Source organism: Meleagris gallopavo, chromosome Z (genome assembly GCF_905368555.1).
Source record: "Meleagris gallopavo chromosome Z, MGAL_WU_HG_1.1, whole genome shotgun sequence".
Classification (NCBI taxonomy): domain Eukaryota; kingdom Metazoa; phylum Chordata; class Aves; order Galliformes; family Phasianidae; genus Meleagris; species Meleagris gallopavo.
This window is the reverse complement of record NC_139435.1, coordinates 55,673,832-55,699,704: the sequence shown is the minus strand read 5'-3', so window position 1 is coordinate 55,699,704 and position 25,873 is coordinate 55,673,832. Positions and strand designations below refer to the sequence as shown.

Genomic DNA, 25,873 nt, shown 5'->3' with positions numbered 1-25,873 from the left:
ATACATTTTTGTAATTCCCACCAATGGACTTGAGACTTTCCATGTTTCCACTTTGGCCAAAAACAAAGTTTTTTGATTGTTTCATCATAGTCTGTTATTTTTTCTTCTTTATTTTTGTGTAAAATTAAATTACTTCCAAACAAAAATAGTTTCAGAAGTGTACCCTGGTTGTGAGATGTTTTAAACAGAACACGGGTGGAGCGTGTATCATTTACTGATATCTAGTAAGAACATAAAATACACTGGGCTAAACAAGGAAACCTACTTCAATGCAAATTGCCACATATAATTCCATGTAAGAAATCAACATCTGTAGTTATGCAGATAGATGAGGACCTGTAAGGATGTATCTATCAGCTTTTCTTTCAAAATGCATTACACATCTCTAACATGCATTAAGCCACCTGGCATATAAAATTGGCCTTGTCTGACTTTCCCTCATTTATAATAAAATGCCAAGAGTACATTAGGAGGTATTGTAACACCTCAGACATCCAAAAACCATGACCTTGTCTGGATACAATTGATGATAAAAGTGTTTTTTCAATGATGTTTGATTAACAGAAAAAATGAACTTTCATTCCAAAAAAGCATATCCCTTTTAAAGACAAAGAATGTGCTGTTGAAAAATCTGGTTTAGCCATAAACCCTTTGAAATCCTACTACTATTTAACACAATCTTGCCCTGCAATATATCTGTCACTGTTGGGAGATACTTTTTTCACTGATGGCCTAAAGAAGGAAAGTCACAATGCAGTGATTACTCCTACAGTCTTACTCTTTTCTCTTCTTCTGTGTTCTGCTGCCACTCATTCTAATTTGTCCTGTGCTACTGAATTCTTGGAGCCTTTTTCCAGTAATTGAACATAAGCACGAACAACACTAAAAACTTGGCGCAATTTATTAGTTCATTATTTGCTGGCACAAAATAAACCTTCCATAGAATCACCTATCACGCAACAATCTGAATAAGCAAAAAACTACACTAGCTTGCTGGAAATCAAAAGCCTGCCCTCAAATTTGCAAGGTGGGCTCAGAAAATCTCAGAACTGTATAGAAATTGATTTGTTTCCTGCATTATATTCTGTCATACTTATCTAATTTAGGCAATTAATGCAAAAGAAATGAAGAAACCCAGATGCAAGCAAACAAGAAGGTAATGAAGAATTGTCCTGTTAAAAGCGGGTTTCTGCAACAGACCTCTTGCTCACATGTATCCACACATATTAGTGTTTAAATCCCCAATGTAAAAGGGACAGGGGGAGGCTGGCAGTGCTTTTTAGAAAAGTATCATTAGAGTATTATCTTTATTTAGAAGAGCAGATGAGAATACTGGCCTGTCTAGTAGCAAAGCCAGAGTGTAATTACAGACAGCTTCAAAGCAAATCTAGACTCCCCAGGGAAGACAGTGAACCTATCTGGATTCAGAAGTATTCTGAAAAAGCATGCCTGGTGACTGGAAAGCAAGCCACGTGCACATTAGCCACTGATCATATTCACATGGGTTCAAGGCTCCAGGCAGTAACGCAGCAACAGAATGCTGTGCAAATCTTAACTCTGCTTTACTAAAATAGGCAATCAGAGGACTGGCTATCTTCAGTTGATGCAGGTGACACTCGGGACAGATGTATACGCTAATGAGGAATTTCAGATCAGTAGGGACAAGCATTAGAACCACAGTAGCTACTGGAGTACACAGCAAAGCCATAGTCTTAACTCAGAGACCAAAATCTACATAAGCTGTGCCTAATTCCTGACAGGGATTTGCACAGAGCAGAGTGATACGGTAAGAAGATAACACACTATAATCTTCACGCATGCCTTAACATTATCAGTCATATGTCATTATCTTCCTGCTCTCACACACAGGACTCTTGTTAAGTTTGTAACCACAACTCCCTCCTGAAAGTGAGGACATTCTCACAGACTTCAAATACAAATGTTTTTACACTCTTCAAGTAAATGTTTTCCTTACCATGCCTAGATCTTTCATCCTAACCAAAGCAGTAGCCACTGAAACCAAAAAACATCACATGGATCTAGATAACACTTTCAGTTCTCTCTGTCTCCTAAGAACCATGTGGTTAGTAGTGAACAAAATGCAGTAACTCTATAGAATCAGAACCTGCCTGGATCCTCCCTTCTTCACTTTCTTAGAGCTAGAACAAAGGAAGACAGTCATAGCAAACCAATCCTTTTTACACTCTTCATACATCGCTAGTCTAAACCACGGGTGTTAACCTTACTAGGATGAATATGCCATTGCATTTGCCTATGGATTCCTGCTGGCTGCTAAGAGCCAGATGGAGTATTTTTTCCCTAGATGAGAAAACATTCTGCTCCAAAACAGAGACAAAATTCCCTTGTAGCTGTGAAAGTACACTGAAGGAGGTAATGTTCTGTAGTAGAAAGAGAAAGGTGAAAGCGTGACTCTCTCCTATTTATAGGGTCTCTTAGTTTCACATCCTGTGGCACATTATTCTTTTGGATGGACTCTTGGAAGGTTTATTCAATTACCGGTGTAACCTCTTACTACCTTTCACCTCAGCTCTGTACTTCTGAATTTTGCCTTGGTTGGCAAGAATCTATGAGTAAGAGCTTTCGAGTAACACTACAGTTGCTTCAGTATCAGTGACTGTGTATAAAAAAAAAAAACAAAAAACAAATCTGTAACTATTAAATTTTGTAATCAACATATAGCACGAGTTCTATGCATACTGGAGAAAGCATTCCTAATATTACACAACTCTCAGAACTGAGCTGTGTCTTGTGTCCAGCACAGAAAAAGTACTGATCCTTCTCCAAACCAAGGCAAATGCTTGTGCTTCTAATGGATGTGGAAAGAATGCGATTAGTTTGAAGATCACCTCAACCACATACCAGCTCCAAATGCAAAAAAGAAGCTCTTGTCGGGGTATTCTTCCAGCAGCTCTTTCACCCTCCTTCCCATTCGCTCATTTCGTTTGTAGATGAGCTCCTGACGGAAGTAGCTGTCTATTTCTTGGGCAGTAATACGCTCATGGGCTGGCAGTGTAGCATTAATGAAATTTGGGACCTAAGACAGAAAGAAACAAGAAATCCTCAAAAAAGAGCCATTTATTTCAGACAGCCAGCACACGCAGGCATTTTGCTCTATCACTGAATGTGGCAATGGCTTTGTTTCTCAACACACATCCAATAGGATAAAACTCACAGAGGGCCAAAAAACAATTCTCAGACTTATACTGATGCATAGTGCCCTTTCCCTCAACACATCCTTTCACAAGTGAGCACATTATTTTATGCAAAGTGAATAAATACTCCTAGTTTTCCATACCATTGATCCCAAGTCTTGACTGTTTGGCTAAAGAACTATTTGTCCCTGGCCATCTTTAGCTATGTAACTCTTCCTGAAATTACCATGCATATAACACAATTATAATTACACTCTTCTAGGAGAGTTTGACTGGTTTCAGACCCTTGGGGCTGTCAAAAAAATACGTGTGCACTCTTAACTAATTAACATAAAGATCCCAAAATTTTCAAAAGAAGGAGGATCAGATTTTGTCAGAAAAGACAATTTAACCAGCTCTAGTTTTCCTGTCGTCAGGGTATCTTTTCAAATGCTGTGTTCATCTCCCAGGACAGCTGTAGCTGCAACCTCTTCCAAGTAGAGAGAATTGCATGTTCTGAGTTGCAGCCACTGGGGAATCTTCCATAAGTAGCTTTGGACATTGCAATTACAGAGATTGCTAAGAAAAGGGTCTGCAAGAGGGAGCTCCTGGGGAAAAAGAGCCACTAAGCCAGGTACTTTCCTTTGCAAAGATGCAGCACCTGCTAGGCTCTGACTCATAGTCTATCACCACCTGCTACAAAAGGGTGTTTAGTCCGCAATGGGAAATCTACTGGTCAAGCACAGTGTCTCATACAGATGATAGAGTTCTCCTTAAAAGTATAACCTGATGGAATCTCAGGCTATTACTATTCAACTCAACTGCCATGTGTAGAGGCCTCTTACGTAAGAAAAGGCATTTGCTTCTTAAGAGACATGCATGTCTTGGCAAGAACTGTTCTTTCCAAGACCCTCAAGGCAATGCCAGCTGTCTGCAGTCCATGACACTCCACCAGAATAGTGATATAGCATCTGTATGTTGTTACAGCGCTAGCCCCCTTTGAGAAGCCCTTTCAAATTTATGAATGAAATGCACTGTGAAGAGCTAAGCATTATTAATGACCAGGCTGCCAGCACTGGCCGGCTGAAGGATGTACAGGACAGGAAGGTAAAACACACGTGCAAAGCACAGTGCCAGAGAAGCAAGGGTTAGTATGACGGTATTTCCAGCTCTGTAGTACTGCACCATAATATCAAAAACCTATAGGAAAACTGATACTCTGCAAGGAGAACTCAGATACCAACAGACACTTTGTCAGCACTACCAGGCTCGAGCAACATTTTCACTGAAGTGCGTGAATTGCCAGGCAGTACCTCAACACATGAATAAAGAGAGACCTGTTGTCTCAGACTGAGCCTAACTGATCTAACACTCCCAACAGGCCAAATTGGTCCCTGCTGGGCATTTTCTTGTACTTTAAAGATCAGAGCATTGCATTCCACTGCGCTGCTTGGGAAACCGTTTCCCTAAATGAAGTCTGTGAGGCCTCTGAAGTTTTCTTTTCCTTAACATTCAGTCTAAATCTATCTTTGTTTCATTCTATCTATCTTCTTTGAACTTTGTCTGAAATATGCAATAATGCTTAGAGGGAAAACTGAAAAGCCTGCAAGTTGCCCAGCCTTACGCAAGTGTAAAAGTCAAGAGATCAATTCTCTATCACTGTTTGCACAAGAGTCTGCTTCTGCTCTACACTGGTGCTACGCTTGATCCTACCCAAGTTAGCACAATCCCAAAGGATACCTAGGAAAATAAAGGATTAACTCTTAGAGCTTTGATGCTAAAGCAAACATGACATTCATCTACAAGGAAAAGCCAGCTGTGCCTTCGCTGCTTGTGTGTGTTAAGATGGTATGAGCTAGTGCAGACTCCTGGAGGAGGAGACGCAGGAAGCAGACACACTACAGAGCCAGTCAGGTGTCTTTAGCCCCTACCTGCAAAGGGCCTGCCTGAGGGGAGACAAGCGTGAGATAGGAGTTAGTGCTACTGGGATGTGTGCACAGTACAAGGGCTGTGGTGGCAAGACTCACTTGAGAAGTGTCATGGTTGAAGATGATAGAGCTGAGGTCTCCACAGTTGTAATGCTTGATAAGATCTTCTGTCGTATAGGGGATCTGGAAACTGCCTGCTCGGAGGCTCTCCTGCTGCAAGAGAGTCTGATTCAAAGCAAAGATCACCTGGGGGAGGGGAGAGGGAGGAAAAGACAGAGTTCCTTGTGAGTTCTTGTCTGGCTCCTTGAGGTGGTCACAGACACACAGCTGGCCTCTAAGAACTCGCCAAAACTGTTCCCACTTTGAGAACCCTAATCCACATTTCACCAACCCAGGTTTCCTCCAGGTCCACAGCTATTTGCACATCAGGTCCCACAGACCTAAGCATAGGAAATTAGCACATAACTCCATGTGGTTTTTCCTGCAGTATGATTACAGGCAAAAATACAAAAAGATACAAAAGTGCAGATTGGGGTGGGAGGGCCTTCTTTATTTCTCCAGTCCTTTGAAGGAAGGGCACTCTTGCACTCCTAGACAACAGTATGCCTGCCTATATAGAGCTCTAGGCCGAACTGGCTCCTATCCACACAGCTCAGATAAGCACAGCTTGCTCTTGTTCATCTTCCTTATCCAGAAAGCACTTTTCACCTTGTCACTTGGTACATCCTACATCCTCCCAACCCCCCATCCCAGGAACTGTCAGGTTGGCTGGCAGCACTATAGGCCGCCACCTTCCCCACAGGCGCAGTTTGGGAACAGCACTCCCTGGGTGATGCTCCCTCCTCCTTGCTGAGTTGCATTCCAGGAAAATGAATGCTCTCACTCCCTATGCCTCAAGCTGAGCATACACCACAACAATGACCAGAGTAGTGTCCTACCCTTACAGGATGACAGGAGTCATCTTCAGACGTTGCTGTGCCACTGCCTCTTAGTGGTGGCCTCAGGGCCTTACCCAGAGAGCTGCCACCCCAATGCCTCTTGCCAAGAGCACACACAGACCATCAGCGCTTGAAAAGCAAAAGAAAGCAACAAGCTTTCATGTTACCTACTAGCTTAAAATCATTTATTTCTAGAGCAAGTCAGCTGAGGGATGTCTGATGAAGTCTTCAAATGCATTTCAGAATTATTCTTGGGAGGGTTATTTTCCAAGATGAGATGACACTGTTCAGTGTGATGATGACTCGGTGGAATTCGCTCTTCTTGGAGACTGGCTTCAAAGACCATCCAAAGCAATACAGAACTGGAGTGCCAACATGAAATTCACGCATAAGTGAACACATTCTTTGCGTACTCAGATTGTGTGAAAAAACCCTGGGTTTTGAGGACAGACAGGGTAGATGTAGGAACAAATGGGCACAATTCTCTCCTTTTTAGTGCAAGCCAGAAAAGTACATTGAAACTTGAAATCACACTGTCCCCATAGCTAAACATGCCCTTGTGGCTCCAAGTCACCGTGTATTGAGCCAAATATGTAAAACAAAATTTAATGTTAATTCCAGAAGTGTTCTCGTGAATAGAAATGTTCACTCCCATCTCACATTTTTTAAAAAGGGCGAGAATTCATTCTACTGTGCAAGCTCTACCTCATTACAAGAATATCTTAAATCTTAGCGTTTCCTTAGTGGATGCTAAGGAAGTTACATCAAACTAACCAGTGGTGATATTGCAAAGGACATTTGCTTTATTTGGAAGTAAATTAAATAAAACCAAATGGAAACTGCTTTATTTCAGGACATAAGTTTTCATGGAGGCTGGAGTTGCTTGTACTCTGAAGCCATTGTTTTCCATTTGTTTGGCTTCATTTCCCACACAGAGAAGCTCTAATGGATGTTAATGACCAGATGAGATTCACTGAGGCAGAAGCCAAATCTATGCTGAAAATATAAGGAAGGCTTGTACAGCCAAGATTATGAGGTGACGTGAGGAAAAGCTCCTATGCACAACCAGTCCAGCCAAAAACACTTCCATGAGGATGGCTTATAATGTAGGTTATTTGGATTACTGTAGCAGCAACTGTTGGGATAATTTGCCATTCAAGCAACATGGTCCTTACTAGCCTCTGCAGCCTTTCAAACAATTACCAGATTGTTACTGTCCACAGAGTGGCAGCAAGACCTGTAAAGGGTTTCTGTGCTGGTCAGGTAGCTCTATCTCAATGCACAAAGAGAGGCTATGCAATCTTTACAGTTTGTTTTTTAATCCAAACACAAACCAGCAGAGCGTAGTCATCATCTGTAGAGAGAACACTAACCTGCTGGATGAGACATAAAAAAAAGCAAACCTTCCTCTCTGCTGAACTCTCACAGGCTGCACTCCTGCTTTTGCCTTCTCTGGGCTGGCTGTCTGCAGGCTACACTCTGCTCCCTGCACAGCTCTTCCCTACAGCCTCACTTCATGTTTTAGGGGAAACAGACTCAGTCTCTCCCCTTCACACAGTCTCACCCACCTGGAAAGGAGCAACCAGGTCATTCCACAGAGGCATCTTTCTTCCTCATGCCCATTCAGCAGCAATAAAAAACCTGCACACAGTAAACTGCAGATGGCTGAACAGATCTGCCTTAAGGGCGCAGTTTAAAACTGGAATGACTACCTGCAGATATGAAGAATTACTGCACACATTTACACACGAATAGCAACAATGCACTCCCACAACTTTCAAATTTCCAGGCCTTATTGCTGACATGACAAAAACCTTTGAAAGATCTCTGGACTACAGTAAGGATATTTTTTTCTGGTGTGCAGATGGAAAACTTCATACTGGACACATGTAGAAATCTCAAGATTGTAGCAGCTGAAAGACTTGCCTGCCCAGATAGGGACGGCTCTTCTTCATGAGGTGCTTCATCTTTCACAACAAAAAACAAATGAAGTGCCCAAGATCACTGGCTGAGATTCCTGTACTCCACCCTTATCACAACTGCCTGGGGACACAACAGGTTGCCCTAGACCCCACAGCACTGCTGGTCAGCTTGCATGGTGCTATGTGTGCTGCTATTCCTTGGCGTGAAGGACTGCCAGGTCATATTTCCCCATGAGCTACATCTTTGCTCCTTTGGCTCCTGTCAGGCGTCCCATCAGTGTGCATAGCACCTGGGAGTGAAGTCAAACAACAAACACCTCGTAGTGAGGGGGCTTTCACCTCAGTGTGTGAGGGACAGAGTTCATCTTGGCTTGCTTGCTGGTAGCAGCAGCAGCCTGCCACAGCACCATTCTTAATCACAGCTTGAACACTGAGATGCAGAAAAGTCAAGATATGACAAATGGTCAGGAATCAAAACAGCATCAATTGCCTTGATGATTAGTCCTCCCTAACGATCTATAGTAACTCATGTCATCAAGCTTTGCATAGTTGGAGGTTAGGAAATGCCTTTGTCAAAAATACTCTCCACATCAGCTGGTCTGAATTGGACGATGGCATCTACTGAAGGGAGATCATGGCACACCTACTGAACAACTACACAGGATTACAATTTAGCGTCAGTGTATGCAGAGCCTCAGAGTCATAGTTTCTCTTCATTTCTGCATCCCATGTACCTTTCTGGACGAAGAGTGACTCCCAGGCAGAAAGAGGGCTGCTGGGTAAAGAGAGAGCTGTTAGCAGCACCAGGTGTTGCTTAAAGCCGTGCCCCAGGGAGAAGGTTATCTTTGGTAAACAGTAATGGATAAACACTGTCAGGATCTCAAAGGAAAGAAGATCTCTGAACCTTCTGTTCTTAAAGGATTTAATTTGCTAAGGTGGGTCTTGCTCAGATGTTGATAGCTCTTATCTGTCATTATTTCTGAAAGAAAACGTAAGACTAGGTACAGAGCAATACTTAATGAAGACCACAGTCATCAAACTTTTGGGACTGGATCCCAGTTTTGTTTACTAGAGGTAAAAAGCTGAAAGTCAACAGAGCATGAGATGGAGAAGCAGGGATCAAATCAGCAGTTGATCTGCAACTGCTGTGTTTGCGTGGCACAAATGCAACTGTCTGTCTTCCTGAATCTCAGTTCAGTTCTGGAGTCACTTCATTTCTAATTAGTCCAACAAGTCAAGATAACAATAGAAAAAGAAAAGGTTGAAGAAATTATTTTCAGCTTTGCTTAGAAACAAAAAATTTGTGCTGTGCTGAATTCCTCAAATATGTGTCTATCTTCCAATTGTCTCTTGCACTGTATTAATTCAAAAATCTTCCCTGTTTTGTAATCTGCAGAAATCACTCAACATTTGTCCTCCCTGCAAGCCTACTCTTCCTTAATTCACACTCTCCACCCCCATCCCCCCTGCAACTTTACCATACCCTGCTCCATTAAGTGTATTCATACTGGCATCAAAGCATCTCTTGAAAAGATGTATTCGGAGAACAAAAGTAACAAGTTTATTATAAAGAGATTTTTTTTTTTTTCCTCCCACCTCCCATTTCCACTGTGATCTCTCTGTCTTCCCCCAGCCCTCTCCCTTTTTGTACTGTGGAAAAAATCGATTAAGCTCTCTGGTATACATCTTGCAGCAAGCCTCATTCTCCTCCTGGAGATTTCTTCAGCTGTCAGGAGACACTTGTCCCCTTTGCTAGCATTGTTGGAGTGGCCTACTAGGCCAAGGGGGTGGAAAAAAAGGAGGTTAGAGCCCAGCAGATGCCTTTTTTGTCAAAGACAAAAGACCCCCTGCCATCCTCTCCACTTTTCAGCACTTTCATCCACACTGGATCAAAGTGCTATTCTGCATATGAAAGGATCCTGGCATTATGCGTCTCAAATTAGCCTATCGCCATCCTGCTAGCCTCCAAGTCTTGCCAACAAAAGCGTTCACATCTGTTCCATCATTTGCCTCATCTTCTGTTTTTTCTTTCCTCTCCGCTCTCAGTTTTCGAGGCCATTCAGCCCCTTGAATTATAGTGTGGGGAGCATCTTCCTTGCCCTCCGATCGCTCAGCCGGACAATTTGCTTTTAACTGTCTTACAGAATCATGGGCTGCTTTTGGGTCCTTCCTAGCGACTAACTGCATCTATTACAGCTTCCATTCAGTCTCTTCAACTAGTTCTTTCCTCTTTCCTACTTCTCAAAAGCACGCTTCTCTCCATGCTCTTCACCTGGAGGAAACCAGTGCTCCTCTTGGCCAATGAACCCTACTGCCCCAAATCAAAGACAGCTTCAAATCAAAGGCATCATGACTATGAAAGTCAATAATCCTCCTTTTTTATGTTAATGGTCCAGCACACTGAGTGCTGAGAAGAAAGTGAGATTCCTTGCTCCAGTGTGACACAGATTCTTAGATGTCTGTTGCCTGTGCCTAAGACTCTGGAAACTTCAACATACCTGTCATGAGGAACCCTGCAAACACCATTCTGCACACACAGGCAGAAATCTGATTTTGGCAGGGACTGAGAATACCAAGGGAAGATTTATTCTGCTACCTGTAGCCTTCAGAGGCATCTAAGTCACTTTCAGGATTATTGCACCAGATGAGGTGCTCCTCATCACCTTTGCAAAAATCTTTTGTGGAGATAAAAAGGAATGTCTTCCCAAATCAAGACTATTTTTATGAGAAATGTTGGATTCAGGCGACTAGAAAAGGCAAATGATCTGAGAGCTCACCCAAAGAACAAGAGATGAGCAGTTCAAGTCACCGAAACATACAGAAATAGAAACTACTCTGGGTTTACCTGTGAGCTTCAGTTTCCCACAGACTTGATTTCGAGTATGGTACTTGTACACAGAAGACAGCACAGAAAGGGGAAGGAGCACCTCTTCCCTAACACCACCACCCAAGGCTCTCAGATACTCAGTTTGCTTCAAGTCAGACAACTCAGATAGTGGCAGAATTAATGGCATTGAATAACTTGTCTTTGGTCTGTCGGCAACAAATTCACACTGGCAACTTCTGGTGCCAGGATCTTGCAGAATGTCTTTCCAGAACTGAACCAAAAGAAGCTCTGAACATGTTTGATTATTACCTGAATGTATAATACATAAACCAGTCACTCTCCTATTATGAGGTACAGAAACAAGGGGCTTCCAATAATTTGTCAGGCACTGTTGAAGCACTGAATGAATTTATCATTCTCCTCCTGATGCAGGAGAATGGTAAATGATACTGAATCAGAGGAACACTGTTTACGTTGCTGCTGAAAGAAACACCAATCTGGACTGTAATAGACTGCATTAATTCACAGACTTTTGTCTGAGTCATTTGAACAGTTTTAAGGCTTTTATGTTTCTAGTGATTGTGGGAGAAATTAACACTGCACTGTGTGCTGAATGTGGAATGAGACAAACAGTGGAAAAGACTGCTGCTGTCCAACAGATCAGTTTGCAGTTCACAACTGACACCTCCATGACCTTGTTAAGATTTGCTGTGGTCTTTCTACGGAACTAATAACATGGCTGTGAGCCCACAGGGGCTGAGGCTGCCCTTCATCCCCAAGAACCCTGCATCCAGGTGCTGGCTGCAGTTCCTCCTTGCATGGCAGGAATGCCCCAAGATTTCATGAACTTCATCCAGTTCATCTCCCACATTCTTCGCTCTGTGCTGGAAATGAACTGATTATGCATATTTGCATGTTTCTAGAGAACGAATCAACTTTTATTATTATTGTTATTATTGTTATTATATTTCTAAGTAATTTTGTAAATATTAGCAAAGATTGTTGTAAAAATCTTTACAAATCAAATCCTCATCAAATACATTTTTATCTTATCTATCAGAAATAGGAACCAGCTCTTCTATACAGTCCTGTACCCAACTGAAAGCAAAAAATGGATTTTCCAGATTTTACATTTAAAATTCCTGCCTGTCTTCTACCTGGCACTTCTGCAGCTAGCAATATCTAGCCCATTCTGGGCTAGCATTGCCATATATCTCCTAAACTCAGGTCTATATCAGCCCTGGGAACAATTAAACAATTAAAAAAAAATTGCTGGCAATTCAGATTTCTCTTAGGTACGTCCACTTTCCAACTCCCAGGATCATAGTGCTAAGTCTTCTTTCTCATAAATATTTTACAGGACAGTAACACAGCCATTTCAACATTGTGTTAGAATAACACAGTTGCAAAATGAAAAATCTGAACCTGAAGTTTCTTGGGCTAAGACTGGCTATAAATTAAAATCTGGCACCTGCAAATGCTATTGTTATTTTTCAAATAACCCTTCCACTAAAATAGGTTGTTTCAGTTCAGCTCCTCTTCCTTCTTTTCCACAGTACCCCTAAAACTGGTGGAAGCAGGACAAACATAGTGCAGCCAACAAAATGAAATTCATCGCAGAGTAACCAATGTCCTGCCCTGTTTTCTGTTTACATTCCTCTTTCTGTCCTTACTTAAAGCACGAGACAGAATTTCCTATCCTATCTGGGAAAAAATCCTACTAAAGCAAACATACAAACCAACCAACGCTAAACTGAAGTTGAAATTGATACTACAGATTCTTCTCACTGACTTACTCCACTGTAAGGAGTAAATTGGTCATGCAGTTGAAGCCTAACCCAACCCACAGCTTCATAGGGAGTAATTAAAGTGCTGGTTTTTTTTTTTTTTTAATCATCCTACAACACAATCAAGGCAATTTAATAAATTTGATATTGCTGATTAGGATTTGGCCTCCAGTTTTCTTCCACTCAACCACAGGTGATCTTTGGAGTGCTGCTAATTGAAATAAAAATCCTTGCATTTCCCCTCCTGCATAGATTATTTTATCACTTCTCTATAGCTCCGGTCACACACAGATTAGGACAACAACAAACTTGATTATCATTTGAAAGTTTGCTAGAACAATAACATGTCTTAGAAACGCAGCACACACTAGCTGAAACAGCTACCATCATTTTTTGTGCATCTTTTCTAGAGGTAACAACGGAATAATTTAGAAAAGAAACTGTACAGTGGCTTGAGTGCTTCTCCCTGTTTCTGTTAAGCAGATGTAAGTTGCTTGCATAATTCATATATGCATGAGCAAATCAAGATATAAAGCTAACAGAGTAAACAATCTACACTTACAACGTGAGGAACAAGCCCAGGCATTATTGTATGCCTTCTGGTAACCATGTAACGAGATATTTTGGATTTTCTTGAAGTTCTGCCAACTGGGAAATGCACGTTTCTTATAAAACATTTAGCATTGATAGAACATTTTTTCCACCTGACAGAACAATTAGGTTTGGGGACTCTGGCTGCCATTCCAAACACAGTAAGAACTTCAAACTCGTGTTTATGTCAAAAGCAACTCAGAGCACCTTCAAGAGAAGCACTTGGCTTCCAAATGAAGAACTGCAGAGCAATATGACCTTTTCTAGGCGCATGGGTGAAAGACACAGTTTATATTAGAGGTAGATGCCAAGAAAAAGCTCAAACAAGAATCACTGAAACTGTCCCCAGCTGGCTTTAGGCAGATTAGAGGCTGAAGGTTTTTAGTGCAAAAGCTTTGCAGGAGGAACTGTTGACAAAAATTCCACACAGACCTGAAACAGTTCTGAACTATGCTCTTCAGGGTAACTGTGAGTTCACTCACGTGAAAAGGCAGATTGGAAATTTATATTCCACCAATTGTGTCATGCTGGTTTCCTGAGTGGATCTTCTTGGAAAGATGTAGCTGGTTACACCAGAAGGCAGTAACTACTTTTACCTCCTCAGCTCCCCACATCAGTACATGACAAGTAGCCCCATTTCAGCCAACACAGCACGCTCCCCCTGAAATGCACTGATTTTCAGATCCATGAAAACTCACCTGCTGCCAATTTAATCAAGGAATCAAGGTAGTTTCAAAACTTCCTACAAACCTGGTTTGTTCTGAAAAAAAGTATTAGGTTTACATATTATTTCTTGACTTTCAGTTTTACTTCTGGAAGGGATTACTACATGCCAACAATCATGGTGTGACTGGCACACTGGAGGGTGCCACTCAGTGGGACCTTGACAGGTTTGGCAGGTGAGCCATGCTAACCTCAGACTGTCCAATAACACCTATTGCAAGGTCCTGCTCTGGGGCTGCAGCAATCCCAAGCACAAACATAAGTTAGGCAAAGAATGGACTTCAGAGATGCCTTGATTCTTAATCTGAGGGTGCTGGTTGAGCCAGCTATATGCAGCTGCAGCCCAAAAAGCCAACTGCATTCTGGCCTACATTAAAGGAAATATGGCCAGCAAGGCAAGGAGGTGATTCTTTCTCTCTGTTCCACTCCTGTGAGAACTCTCTCAGAGCAGCATGTTCAGCTCTGGAAATCCCAACGTAAGAAGGACACAGACATTGGACTAAGTCCAAAGGAGGGCTATGAAAATGATCAGAGGGCTGAAGCACCTCTCCTATGAAAAGAGGCAGAGGAATCAAGGGTTGTTTACACTAAAGAAGAGAAGGACCCAGGGAGACCTTACAGTTGTCTGACAGTATCTAAAAGGAGCTTACAAGAAAGTTGGAAAGGGACTCTCCCTCAGGCAGTATAATGATAGGACAAGAATCCCTTTGGAATTTTAAGAGACTGCTTCTGTTCAGCTGGTTTGCAAGAAACCTCACAGATCAGGTAACATATTGGTCTTAAAGTATAGAAGATTTTTAATCTGTGATCTTCTGTACCAGTTTCAATGTATACAAAGCCAAAAGAAGGGACAATTATTTGCTCTTTTAGCCTCAAGGTTTATCAGCTGTGTAACACCTTTATTGTTTTCCTTCCCCTGCTAAACACATTTTATAAAGCAGTTTTAAATTACTAAAAATAACTGCAGTCTACTAACTTATGAAGCCAGAACAATGATAGCTCAAACTGGATTGCAGTAGCTTCATAGCAGGCATCTACCAGCATTCTCTCTAGCAATGGACTGAAAAAAGAAGCATCACAGATAAGTTAGTTGGATACTTTGTCACTCAGGAAAGTGATGGAGTATCTCTAAAATCCTACCTTTTAAAATAGCTGAACACAGATTTCTTAATCACCTCAGTGTACAAGATAGACAGCAGTCCCAACAATGAGCTAAACTAGTCTTCTTTCACTCTTCCAAATCTTAGATAGTCAAATAAATTTGCAAAAGCCCAGGGCAGGTCATGTTCCCTACATCAGCACATGGTCAAACACACTCACTGTCAGGATAAGTGTCCTGGACAGGCATTTGCTCAATGACCTCTCAGAAAAGAAGAGGTATCTGCCAAGAGCCCATCATTTCACAGAGACATCAAGATGACAAAAGTCTGTTAAAATTAAAATGGCTTACGATAAGGAGGATGGCTTTGGGGTGTGATGAAACATGCTGGTAATACAAGAACAAAGACTAGCAAGATTTATCTCATGAGCATGTTGTATTTTGACCTTGGAGGAGAACACTTTGATAATTTATTTAGGCTAGGGAGAGCAATGTTTTCACTGAAGGAAAAGTTAACAGTGCAATGAGTACCAAATCAACCACTGTTCCATGCATGGAAGAAATGTAAGAATACATTAGCTAAAGGTCCATAACTTCAACACCAAATCAAAAATATACAGTGCACTGATAATTATCCAAAGCTCAGAGGATCTTAAATACGTAGTGGTGTATAAAAACATCACTATCCAAATCCAGTCTTGGAAATAATACATAAACAACCTTGTACAACAGCAGTCATTTGGAGACTATGTGATAAAATTGCGACAGAAAGAAAACAATCAGCAGTTAAGCAAGGCAACAAAATTCTAGCAGCTCCTCTCCAAGCTGGATACATTCAGGCAAGCTGCACTTTCAGAATAACCAAATCTTTCCCAGGAACTCCCCAAGGATTAAATTCCATTTTTTCTTTGAAAACAAGTGCCTATGAAGGCCTGTACAGCTCAAGTGTAAGTCTTTCACTCAAAAAATTCTGTAAGTACAAGTTTGAATGAAAACACACCATACACGAATGAAAGTTTCAACAAGTTAGAGAACTCATACAAATATTTGCAGAAGTATCCTTCCGCTTTGTTACACATTTACACAACTTTACTAATGTACATCTTCTTTGTGTCAGGCAACTGCTACTGGAATTCCTTACACTCATGTCTCTTCAGATATGAACATTAGAGATGGAGCTCCACTATCCAGGTGTCTATGCATTGTAGTGACACCAGAAAAAAAGTTTAGAGATCACAGAACCATGGACAGATATAAAATAGATGACAAAAAGAAGCTACCTATTGGGTCAAGCTATGTTTATGCATACAATATATTCTCACTATAAAGCTACTAGATGCTTTTTTGAAATATTCATAAAGAAGAAAGGATTAAAATGCTAATCCCAAATTCATATACAAAGAAAATAAATTTGGTATGGAGAAGCTTGTGTCAAAATCCACGAAACAGAATAAACAATCTCTCATTGTGCATATACAACAAATTCCCCACATTATTATCCTAGAAAAAAACACTGCCCTGTTGATATTTTTGATTAGTTTTTATCTCTAATCTTTCTAAGTAGAAAGGGTTCTTGAGATGAAGCTGCCTACTTAGAACACGACATTTGATATTTGCTACACTGTGATGTATAACCCCAAATCGGGAGGGAAGCAACTCCAATGGGCTAGCTCCAGTCCTCGCTTTATAGCTCAGTCCATTCCATCTCAAAGACTCCAGATACCAGGATCTCACAATGCACTGGAATGCTGGTGTGTTGTGCTGCTCCACTCTATCTGGCTTCTCTATTCAGATTGGTGCTTGCTCACTCTTCAAAGCATCCCTAGCCCCAAATCTCCCTATCCTTTCCAATAGTTACCATTTTCCCAATGGCACTGGCTTGCTTTTTTATACTTCAGCTCAACCTTGTATTGATTGTCTTGTTCTGTTCTGGTTTTGCCTCCTAAGGGGTGAGCAGGGAACTCGCAAAGGAATGTCAGCAATACCTCTTCCCAAATTCTTCCAGATATACTGACATTTCAGTTTGGAATAAATGTGTACAAGAACCCTACTGCTGTAGGAGCCTTCACAGACACTGCCCTAATAACGCTCATTCAAAACCAACACCAGACACAAGTTGCTCTCAGTGCTACCAAATTTTGGATTCTTCAACATTTGTGATTGTGAAGTACAACTAAATACAGACCTAGCAGGACAACAGAGACTTTGTGTTCAAAACACATCGTACTTATACTTCGTAAGTTACTAAACACATTTTGGTATTGAACACTAAGCATATATGAAACAAACATTTTATTAGAGAACTTTACATAGAAGAACATCTGTTTGTCAGAGATTAAAAAAAAAAAGAAAAAAAAGAGTGAAATCACTGTTCATCTGAAAAACATTACAAAAGTATATATAAATCCCAAATCCTGAAACGGTATCAAACCTTCAGAACCTGTTGAGCAATTTGGAATTAATGCAAGAAAGTTATTTGAGTATCCCTAAAAGTATCAGAAGGCCTGAACGTTATGATCTCTGTGAGGTCGTGGAGACTGGTGAAGGGTTGTGGGAACATACACAAATTACAGGTAAAATTATGACTCAATTTAAACAGGTGGGTCTGGCCTTCACTTCAAATCTACCCAAAAACAGGAAGCAAATTATTCATCAGACCTTCACTTTTCCTTACTAATATATTATCAATTTATGAGACAGAATCTAACCAGTTCCACAAGTTAATTGCATTATTCAAAATTATACAGCAAACTGAAGTGAATTCCTCTCTGCCTTTAACAACTGTCTTTGTTTGGACAGATGAGCTAAAGTGACAGTTTTTCATACCTTGATAAGCTCTGCAGAGCACAGTGACAAAAGTTCCACTGCAAATTTACATAAAATGCATGTTCATTATTTCTCTGTATCAGATGCAATAACACATCTTTAAAATAGACTATTTGGGAATTTTCACTCTTGCGAGTAAACATTTGCTAAAATAAACCTTACAAGCAGAGAAATACTCCATATTTTAATCGGAAGTGAAATTGCTCAAAATGCAGACAAAAATACTACAGAATATTATTCAGCAGCTCAAGAAAAGTAGCATTCTTTATATCACATTTAATGCTGATACATAAAGTTGCCCCACTTAAAATCTGGATCTTACTAATGATTTTCCAGGTGCTATTCAATGCCCAGAGTATCAGATTTATCAGTTCTTTTGCTAGATGTAAACATTCAGAAGGTTTTGAACTGTGAACTTTGAATTGTGCTGTACACAGAAGAGAAGCTATCCATAGATCAAGCTGGGAGATGTAAGGGTAGAGTACGGCCCTACTGAAAAGCACCTAAGGATACTGGTGGAAGCAAGTACCTGGAAGCTGGTGGTGAGCCAGCAATATGCCCTCACAGCCTTCAAAAGCAGTGTGGTCAGCAGGACAAGGGAGGTGAGCCTGGTCCCCTGCTCTGCACTGGTGAGGCTTCACCTGGAGTACTGCATCCAGATGTGGAGTCTTCAACACAGGATAGACACAGACCTGCTGCAGTGCATCCAGTGGAGGGGTGCAAACATGATCCAAGGGATGGGACAACTTTCCTATGAGGACAGGCTGAGAGAGCTGGGACTGTCCAGCCTAGAGAAGAAAAGGCTCTGGGAAGACCTAATAGTAGCCTTTCAGAATCTAAAAGGGGGCTGTAAGAAGGAAGGGAACAGACTCTTTTATAGGGTCTGTTGTAATAGGATAAGGGGAAACGGTTTCAAACTCAAAGAGGGGAGACTTAAGATTGGATATAAGAATTAAGCTTTTTATGAGACTGGTAGTGAGACACTGGCACAGTGGTTTGCCCAAAGAGGTAGTGGATAACCCGTTCCTGGAGACACTCAAGGTTAGGCTGGATGATGCTCTGAGCACCTGATCCAACTGTAGGTGTCCCTGTTCATTACAGGGGAGCTGACTAGATGGCTTTTAATGGTCCCTTCCAATTCAAATGAATTCCATGATCAACAGTACACAAACCTCTTGGATTTTAATACAAATTCCCCTGTCAGAAGAAAAAAAAAAAAATCAAGCCAGAGAATACTTCAGTCCTCTGAAGTAACTGAGTTTCCCCTAACTGTCCAAAAAATTTAATCCTAAACAGAATACCACCTTCCAACTGATCAGCACTGCAATTTAAGTGTAATTCCCCTGGTAGTGTCTTCCTTTATAGTTTCTATCTTCCATCTTGCACTCAAAAGCAGGACTTCACAATATACCAGTAAATTGATCTGGTTCTGATACACTGGCTAAAACCCCTTATCCAAGAGTGCAGCCCCAGGCTCTGCTTAAATCCCCATCTTCTGCCAATTCAAGACTTCTCAATACTTTTCCTCTGCTGATTTGGGTTGACCTGGCAGCATTTAATGCGGTGGCATGACTACTCAGATAAGCCTCAGTTAATGACATTGCTGACTGTCTTGGTCAGGTCTCCAAGCCCACTAAGAGCAATTCCAATTTTTTTTTTTTTTTGGTCTGCTCCAAAGGTAAGGAGCAGAAGGGTAAGGCTCGTTCCTGACTGTCACATGTTCAGTACTTGACTTTATATGCTAATTGCCACCACATTTGCTTTTTATAACTTTTAATACCTCACAGACTCAATGGCAATCCGTGTCTGTGTTTTTGTATCAAATTCAAATTTAAGCTGCAGCGCTGATGTGTCAGATTCTCTTAACAGTGCCAGTGCAACAAGACAGGAAGTACTAAGGAAGGAAACACTTCTACTCTTGTTCTTAAGTTGTGAGCAGGAGATCCAAGGGAGACAAGTGACTCCCTTGGTATGTCCTCTATCTAGTCAACATCAACACTTGGCACCAAACTGAGAACCCCAATACCTCCAGTACAACTCCATTCTACAACTTCTTCCAGAAAGAGGAAATTCCTGGAGATCTCTCATATGAAGGGAATAGCATTGCTGCCAGACAAGCATCCAGCTTGTCTAACATGCATGCCAGGAAAGTGTGAGTTTACAAATGTAAAAATAGCAACACTCTTGGTTCAGAGGTGTGAACCAGAGCCACACACCAAGCCCACAACTAGTATGTTCAACTGCATGCAGGTCTCTGAATATTTCAAATAGAGTAAAATAAAACCTGAAGGCTGCATACCCCAGCAAACTACCTCTCTCATTTGTTGACCTTGGCAATGGAAACTGAGAAGTCATCCAGCCTCTGGGATGCTGCACTTCTGCCAAGTTCTCTTACTGTGAAAATCAAATAAATGTAAATCCTATTCACAACAATTGCCTTCTGTTTACAAGGGCTATCTAGCCTCTGCTGAGGCAATATCACTCTTCTGTAGAGACTAGAGACCCTTAAAAATATTATTAGTATTTTACATCCAGAGAGGAACATACAGACGATTTTGCTTAAGGTCCAATTAATTCGGCCCTATGTGTTCAGTTTTCTCAGCAATCACCAAAATTCTGCTCCAGAGGCTGTCACAGTTCTCTCAGCACGATCTCTTATCTTGAATGACTGCTGCTCAAAAGCCACTGGACCATCCTTCAATACACTGCATCAAGGCTATGTTTGGTGCAGATATGTGCTCACTTAAGTTATGATGAGAGACTAGCCATCCAAAAATACCTAATGATAGTCCACAAAATGTTTACACATTTCAAAAGCCATCACCTAAACAAGATCTAAGTAATCAGAAAATAAAAACAGTCAATACTTTACGCCCAGCATAATTTTTCTCTGCTGATGGAATTTTTGCAACAGCACTGTACAAGATGTCCAGCAGTTTTCCATCACCATTTTTCACCACTAATTTCAATTTAAAATACTTGGAAAACAATGACTGATAAAAAGCTGACTTGTTTAACCTTTTGTTACTTTTCAGAATTGTTTTAATTCAAACTGTCAGCTTAACAATTTCGTAGGGTATCTTTTTACCCTCTTAAAAGCTACTCCTACACTTGCCACTCCATTCTTCTTGGATTTTATATGTCCTTCTTGAATTTTCAAATACGCTGGTTAGCAGCCTACAGTATGTTGTGCTCACTCATTTAAAAGCCATCTGGTTCTGCTGCTTTTGAAATTTTAGTTTTACTGGTTGCCCCTCACTTTCTCTCCACCAATAACTTCCACTGGCTAAATCAATATCAGTTCTATTTGTGAACTCATTATCCAAAACTGCACTCTTTTTAACTGCAATATTTGTTTACTTCAGCCCGTTCACCATTCTCAGGTATTTCTACTCTATTCTTTCATGAGATTCTCTTTTTTTTTTCTTTCCTACTTTCACAATCTGGTTTTAAGATTTTCTCCCTCAACTGCAAAATACTGCAATAAGTATTTCTTCATTACAAAAGGACTTTATGCCACTGCAGACATGCTGGTGGAGAGTTCACAAAAATCTGGCCACCAGAAGATCCATTTTAAACCACATTTTGCTTCTTCCCGCTCCATTTCTTTTTTTATTACAGTCATCAGACTGCATATCTTTATCCTAGAGGCAAATTTTGTGTTCAGCAAGATGGGTAAAAGGCGCTGGATGTATGTGAGCACAAATATGTACAATCAAGTTTCTTCATATGAAAGGATACATAAGCAGCAAAGCAAGAGGTACAGCAGTATCTGTTTTGGTTGAACTCAGGAAGCCCTCTGAAACTTTTCTATGGTTACAGGAGGCAGGGAGGGGACATGGAGCAGGAGAAGGGAAATCCCACGTGAGCTTCCGTAAAGTATTCTCATAGTTCAAATTCCTGACTGCTGACAGAAGATAAATCCTCTGCTTTTGTCATGAGGGCTTTCCTCTCCAGACCTTTTCTCTAATAAACCCTTAACGGAGAATTGGATGACTTTCAAAGATGTCGGCAGGCGCTACAGCCAACAAAGAAGAAAAGGCTTTGCAGTAAGCATATGCTCTAAAGGGCAGAAAAAACAAACTGCAAAGAGTGACTGGACGAATGCACCATCTCACCAGAAGCTACCAGGAACTTGGTCCGTGGGCTGCTGGAGTTTAGAGCTTCTATTCTTGAAACTGTTCTGCTGTGCACATGACCTACGAAGATCTCAACCACACTGGTACAATCCATATAGATTAAATGCTTGCTACTCCTTTTTTTTTTTTTTTTTCCCCACTCAGTAACAGGTATCAAATACAGATTTCAGCCAGAACTCAAAAACCACTTTGTGCTATTAACCACAAGTTGGGGAGTCCATGGTCACACTGTGCTACTGTGACCTACACACTCTGTATGAGATCACTGCATGAACAAATATAGCTGCGTGAGCTAAGACATCATAATCCTTCCATGTTTCATTTTATCCTTGATACCATCTAGCACTATTAAATAAATATTTCCTATCCAGTAAAATCTTAATGGATGTACTACAAAATGGCATAATTATAATGATTTGCTATGTTTCTGACAGATTTGGGTCTGAAGTCTGTCACATATCCTGAGCTTTCAAATCAAAGAGGAAACTAAAACCAAAGGACTTTTTGTGCTCACAAACAGGCAACATGCTCAAGCAAGCTAACTCACTGGGTCTTCTCAAGACACGGGCTTTCTCTGTGATCTCATTCTATCTTTATGTAATAGTCAAAGGAGCTCAAAGCTAATTGCAAACTCTTGTCTCTCTCAATAAAGGAGATTTATTATAATTTCCCCTCCCCTTCCCCTCCCCCCCCCCCGTTTATAACTGAAAGGTCAAACACGTCCTCAGGATTCTTTTTCTCAAAAAAAAAAAAAAAAAAAAAGAGTATTTCACTGTGACTATGGATATAATGATCATCTAGGAAAATAACATCTGTACACAAACAAAAGTAAGAAATTATTCAGAAAGCAGCTGTACTATCAGACAGAATCTGGGGATGGCACAGCATCAAAAAAACGTATGAGTCAACAACATGATGCTTATGCAGAAAGCAGTGTCCAAGAGTTTCATACGCAAACGTTGAGAAGTAATTATGCAAAACACAGTGGGACCCCTGTCACCAAGCTCCCAGACATACCTTGCAGCCCTCAGAAAGACACTCCAACAGCTTCCCAGGAGCAGTAGGGTAGTGCTCCTGGCTGCCTCCTGCCCTAGCAGCCAGCATATCAAGGATGCACTACATTGGCCCGCTAACACCTTTCAGCTCTGTATGGCAAGGCAAGCACAGTGACTTTTCAGCCTCTGACACCTAAGCTGTCATTTGTTTATCATCTGCCTCAGGCCATATCCTTTAGGAAAGGACGCCCTAAAAATGGCTTGATCATTTCAGACAGTAAAGTTATTAAAATATAGGTAGCAAGTGTGTCAAGCAACACAAGGCAAACAGCAGGCAAGCTCTGATTTTATACACTATATTAGAAATTAAAGGCAAAAACAATCAAGGTGTCTCAGATTGGCATTTTTTACTTTACCAGAATCAACTGTATGGCTTACAACAACGAAGAACTTTGTACATTTGTTGCCTTGTTTTCCCAGCTACGTCTACAACATTCCTCATATTCCAGGCCTAGCAACTTTGCTTTATTTGTTTCAAGTGATACCAGAACATTCAATTTCTCCAGCAGCTGAAAACTGAGCACTGAGATAACACTAACAATCATATCGATTGGAAGGTTGCTTCATTCTGCAGTTTTTTTATACTTCCATGACTCCTCGTTTTAAAAGTTCCCAATGCTACTATAATACAAAACTGAAATTAACTACAGAACACAGTATTATATACACAAAAAGCCATCTATTGTGGAGAGACAGTGTAGAAAATAATAATCTTCTCCGAATAATTTCTCAGAAGACAGTCTATGGAAAACTATATCTTTTCTTGTAACTCGGTTAAACTCAGTACACCCGTAAGATCAGAAAGGTTTCTGTTTGTTACATGGCAAGATTGTTTCATCTTGGAGATTATCCACATAATTGTGGTTAGCATCCTCCCTGTACAGTGACACCTAGCAAGTAAAAAACGCCCATGTCACAGGAGCTGTACCAACTGAAGATGTCTGCAGACCAGTTCAGTTAGAAACGTTAATAAGTGGCAGCTGCAAGCAGTTAACTTGACTTCCAAATTATTCATTTTGATTTTACTAAATTATTAAAAAAGATCACGTTAGTATATTTATAAACCTACTTAACATACCAGATTACATTGTTAAACTAGCTATTAATTTAGCTACAGAACAGAAACCATTTTTTTCACAGTGCTCACAGGCCACTCAACTTGCTCCTACATCTTTGACAGATCTGTGATATGTTTCTAGCAACTGGAAAGGGTTACTAGAAGTGTGGTGGCATGGGTGTCTACCACACATCACCACAGGCTGCCTGAGAGCTTTACCTGGAGACAGCTGGAAAGTATGACATGAACCACACAGAGCCTGGATATTAGCACTGTCTCATGGTATGGAGCCTGAGCAGTGAGTTAAAGAGCAGAGAGATTAACAATAACAAGCAGTTTGTCTGCTCGTTGCACAGAGCCAGCTTCCACATGCAAAAAACTTGTTGGCCAGAGGCTCGACATTGCCAACAGCAACCAGCAGGATGCAGGAGGAGAGGCTGCTGTTGAGAGGACTGGCAGGAAGGACTGCAGAGCAAAAGCAAATGCCAAGTTTAACTCTTGGCTGGAGATGAGATTTGCTGCCAAGTTGTTGCAACGCCCATAGTTGTGCATGTTTCTCTTGACTGGAATGGCATCAGCCCTAAATTGTAAAAGTTCACGGGATTATGGAAGACGAAAGCAGACATAAAAGGATTCTGTGTCAGGGCATTCATACAAACCTCAAATTCTCCAAGAATTGCTTGCAACTTCCAAAAATATCCAGATGTCTTCTTTCAGAGTAAAACATACATTTTGTTTTGTCTATCACAGCACTGACAAAAGTAATCCACAGGGAAGAAAATTCTTACCCTTCATCTCACTCCAATTTATAGGAGGGAGAGGAGGTTCTTTTAATAACTGTATACCCTGTGTGAGATTAAGAAACAACAGTTCAAATGTTGGTCCGACCAGTTTATTACAGATCTTAATCAGGGAGATGGGGAAGAGGAGCATGGACACTATTATGAATTAGGGTAATGGGGAAGGGAAGGAGGGTGACAGAAGAGATGGGAAAGGAGGAGTCTTTATAGGAAACAAGAGAGAGATAGTCACCACCATGGATCCAGCGTGGTTCGTAGTTCGGTCATTGATCTTCAGTAGTGGTGGGTGGTCGGGCATTGTTCTTCTGTTGACGATGACAGTGACCATGGTGACGATGACCACTTTTCAATGGTAGTATAAACTTATTTATAAGTCCAAAATGGTTGAGGCAGTTCTCCTTAGAGTGGCAGCTTTCTGGCTCTGGGATCTCAGCAGAAACTCCTTTGTTCCTATCTTCCGGGACTTGCCAGCAGATAAGAGGGAGCAGGGATGCCCACCTGCATCCTGTTTTTCACAGGACACGATGGTATCATTCCCCAGTTTTTGCATACCAAGCTGGAGCTATTTAGTCACAGGCCAGATCTTCTGCCAGTAAACACTCCTGAGCACTCTCTTCCGGAGGCAAGCAGCTCTCTGGAGAAAGGTGCTTTCAAATGTCCACAAAGTGATGTCGATTGTCACACGATAGCACCCATCACTGGCCTCCTCAATAAATCAATCAGAGTCTTATCACAAGAAATACCTCAGGAAGCAAGCTTTGAGCCAAAAAACAAAGAAGGATTCTCACACCCTTCCAAACTGCCTTACACATCTAGTGACTTGAAAGCCCAGAATAAATGTGCATACAACAGCTGGATCTTTTAATGCCAGCCAAGACAGCACGCAGATGGGTGACCTGGGAAACGCCTAGGGCAGAGAGAAATCAAACCTATTAGAATTACAAGAACTAGCCTGTAAGTCAGCACAAGGCATTATATAGCTGGCTTTCTGAAAGGCATAGAATTTTCTGATCTGGTTTTCCAAAGTCT

General features: G+C 41.1%; 1 protein-coding gene across 1 annotated transcript in view; it reads right to left on the bottom strand.

Moving 5' to 3' along the window:
- Positions 1 to 25,873, bottom strand: part of LOC104915200 (metalloprotease TIKI1) — a 93,754-nt gene that overhangs the window by 32,365 nt on the left and 35,516 nt on the right. The window contains 2 exon segments of the mRNA XM_085214230.1: positions 2,881 to 3,055; positions 5,180 to 5,326. Of these exon segments, the coding sequence (XP_085070356.1) occupies positions 2,881 to 3,055; positions 5,180 to 5,326 (322 nt within the window).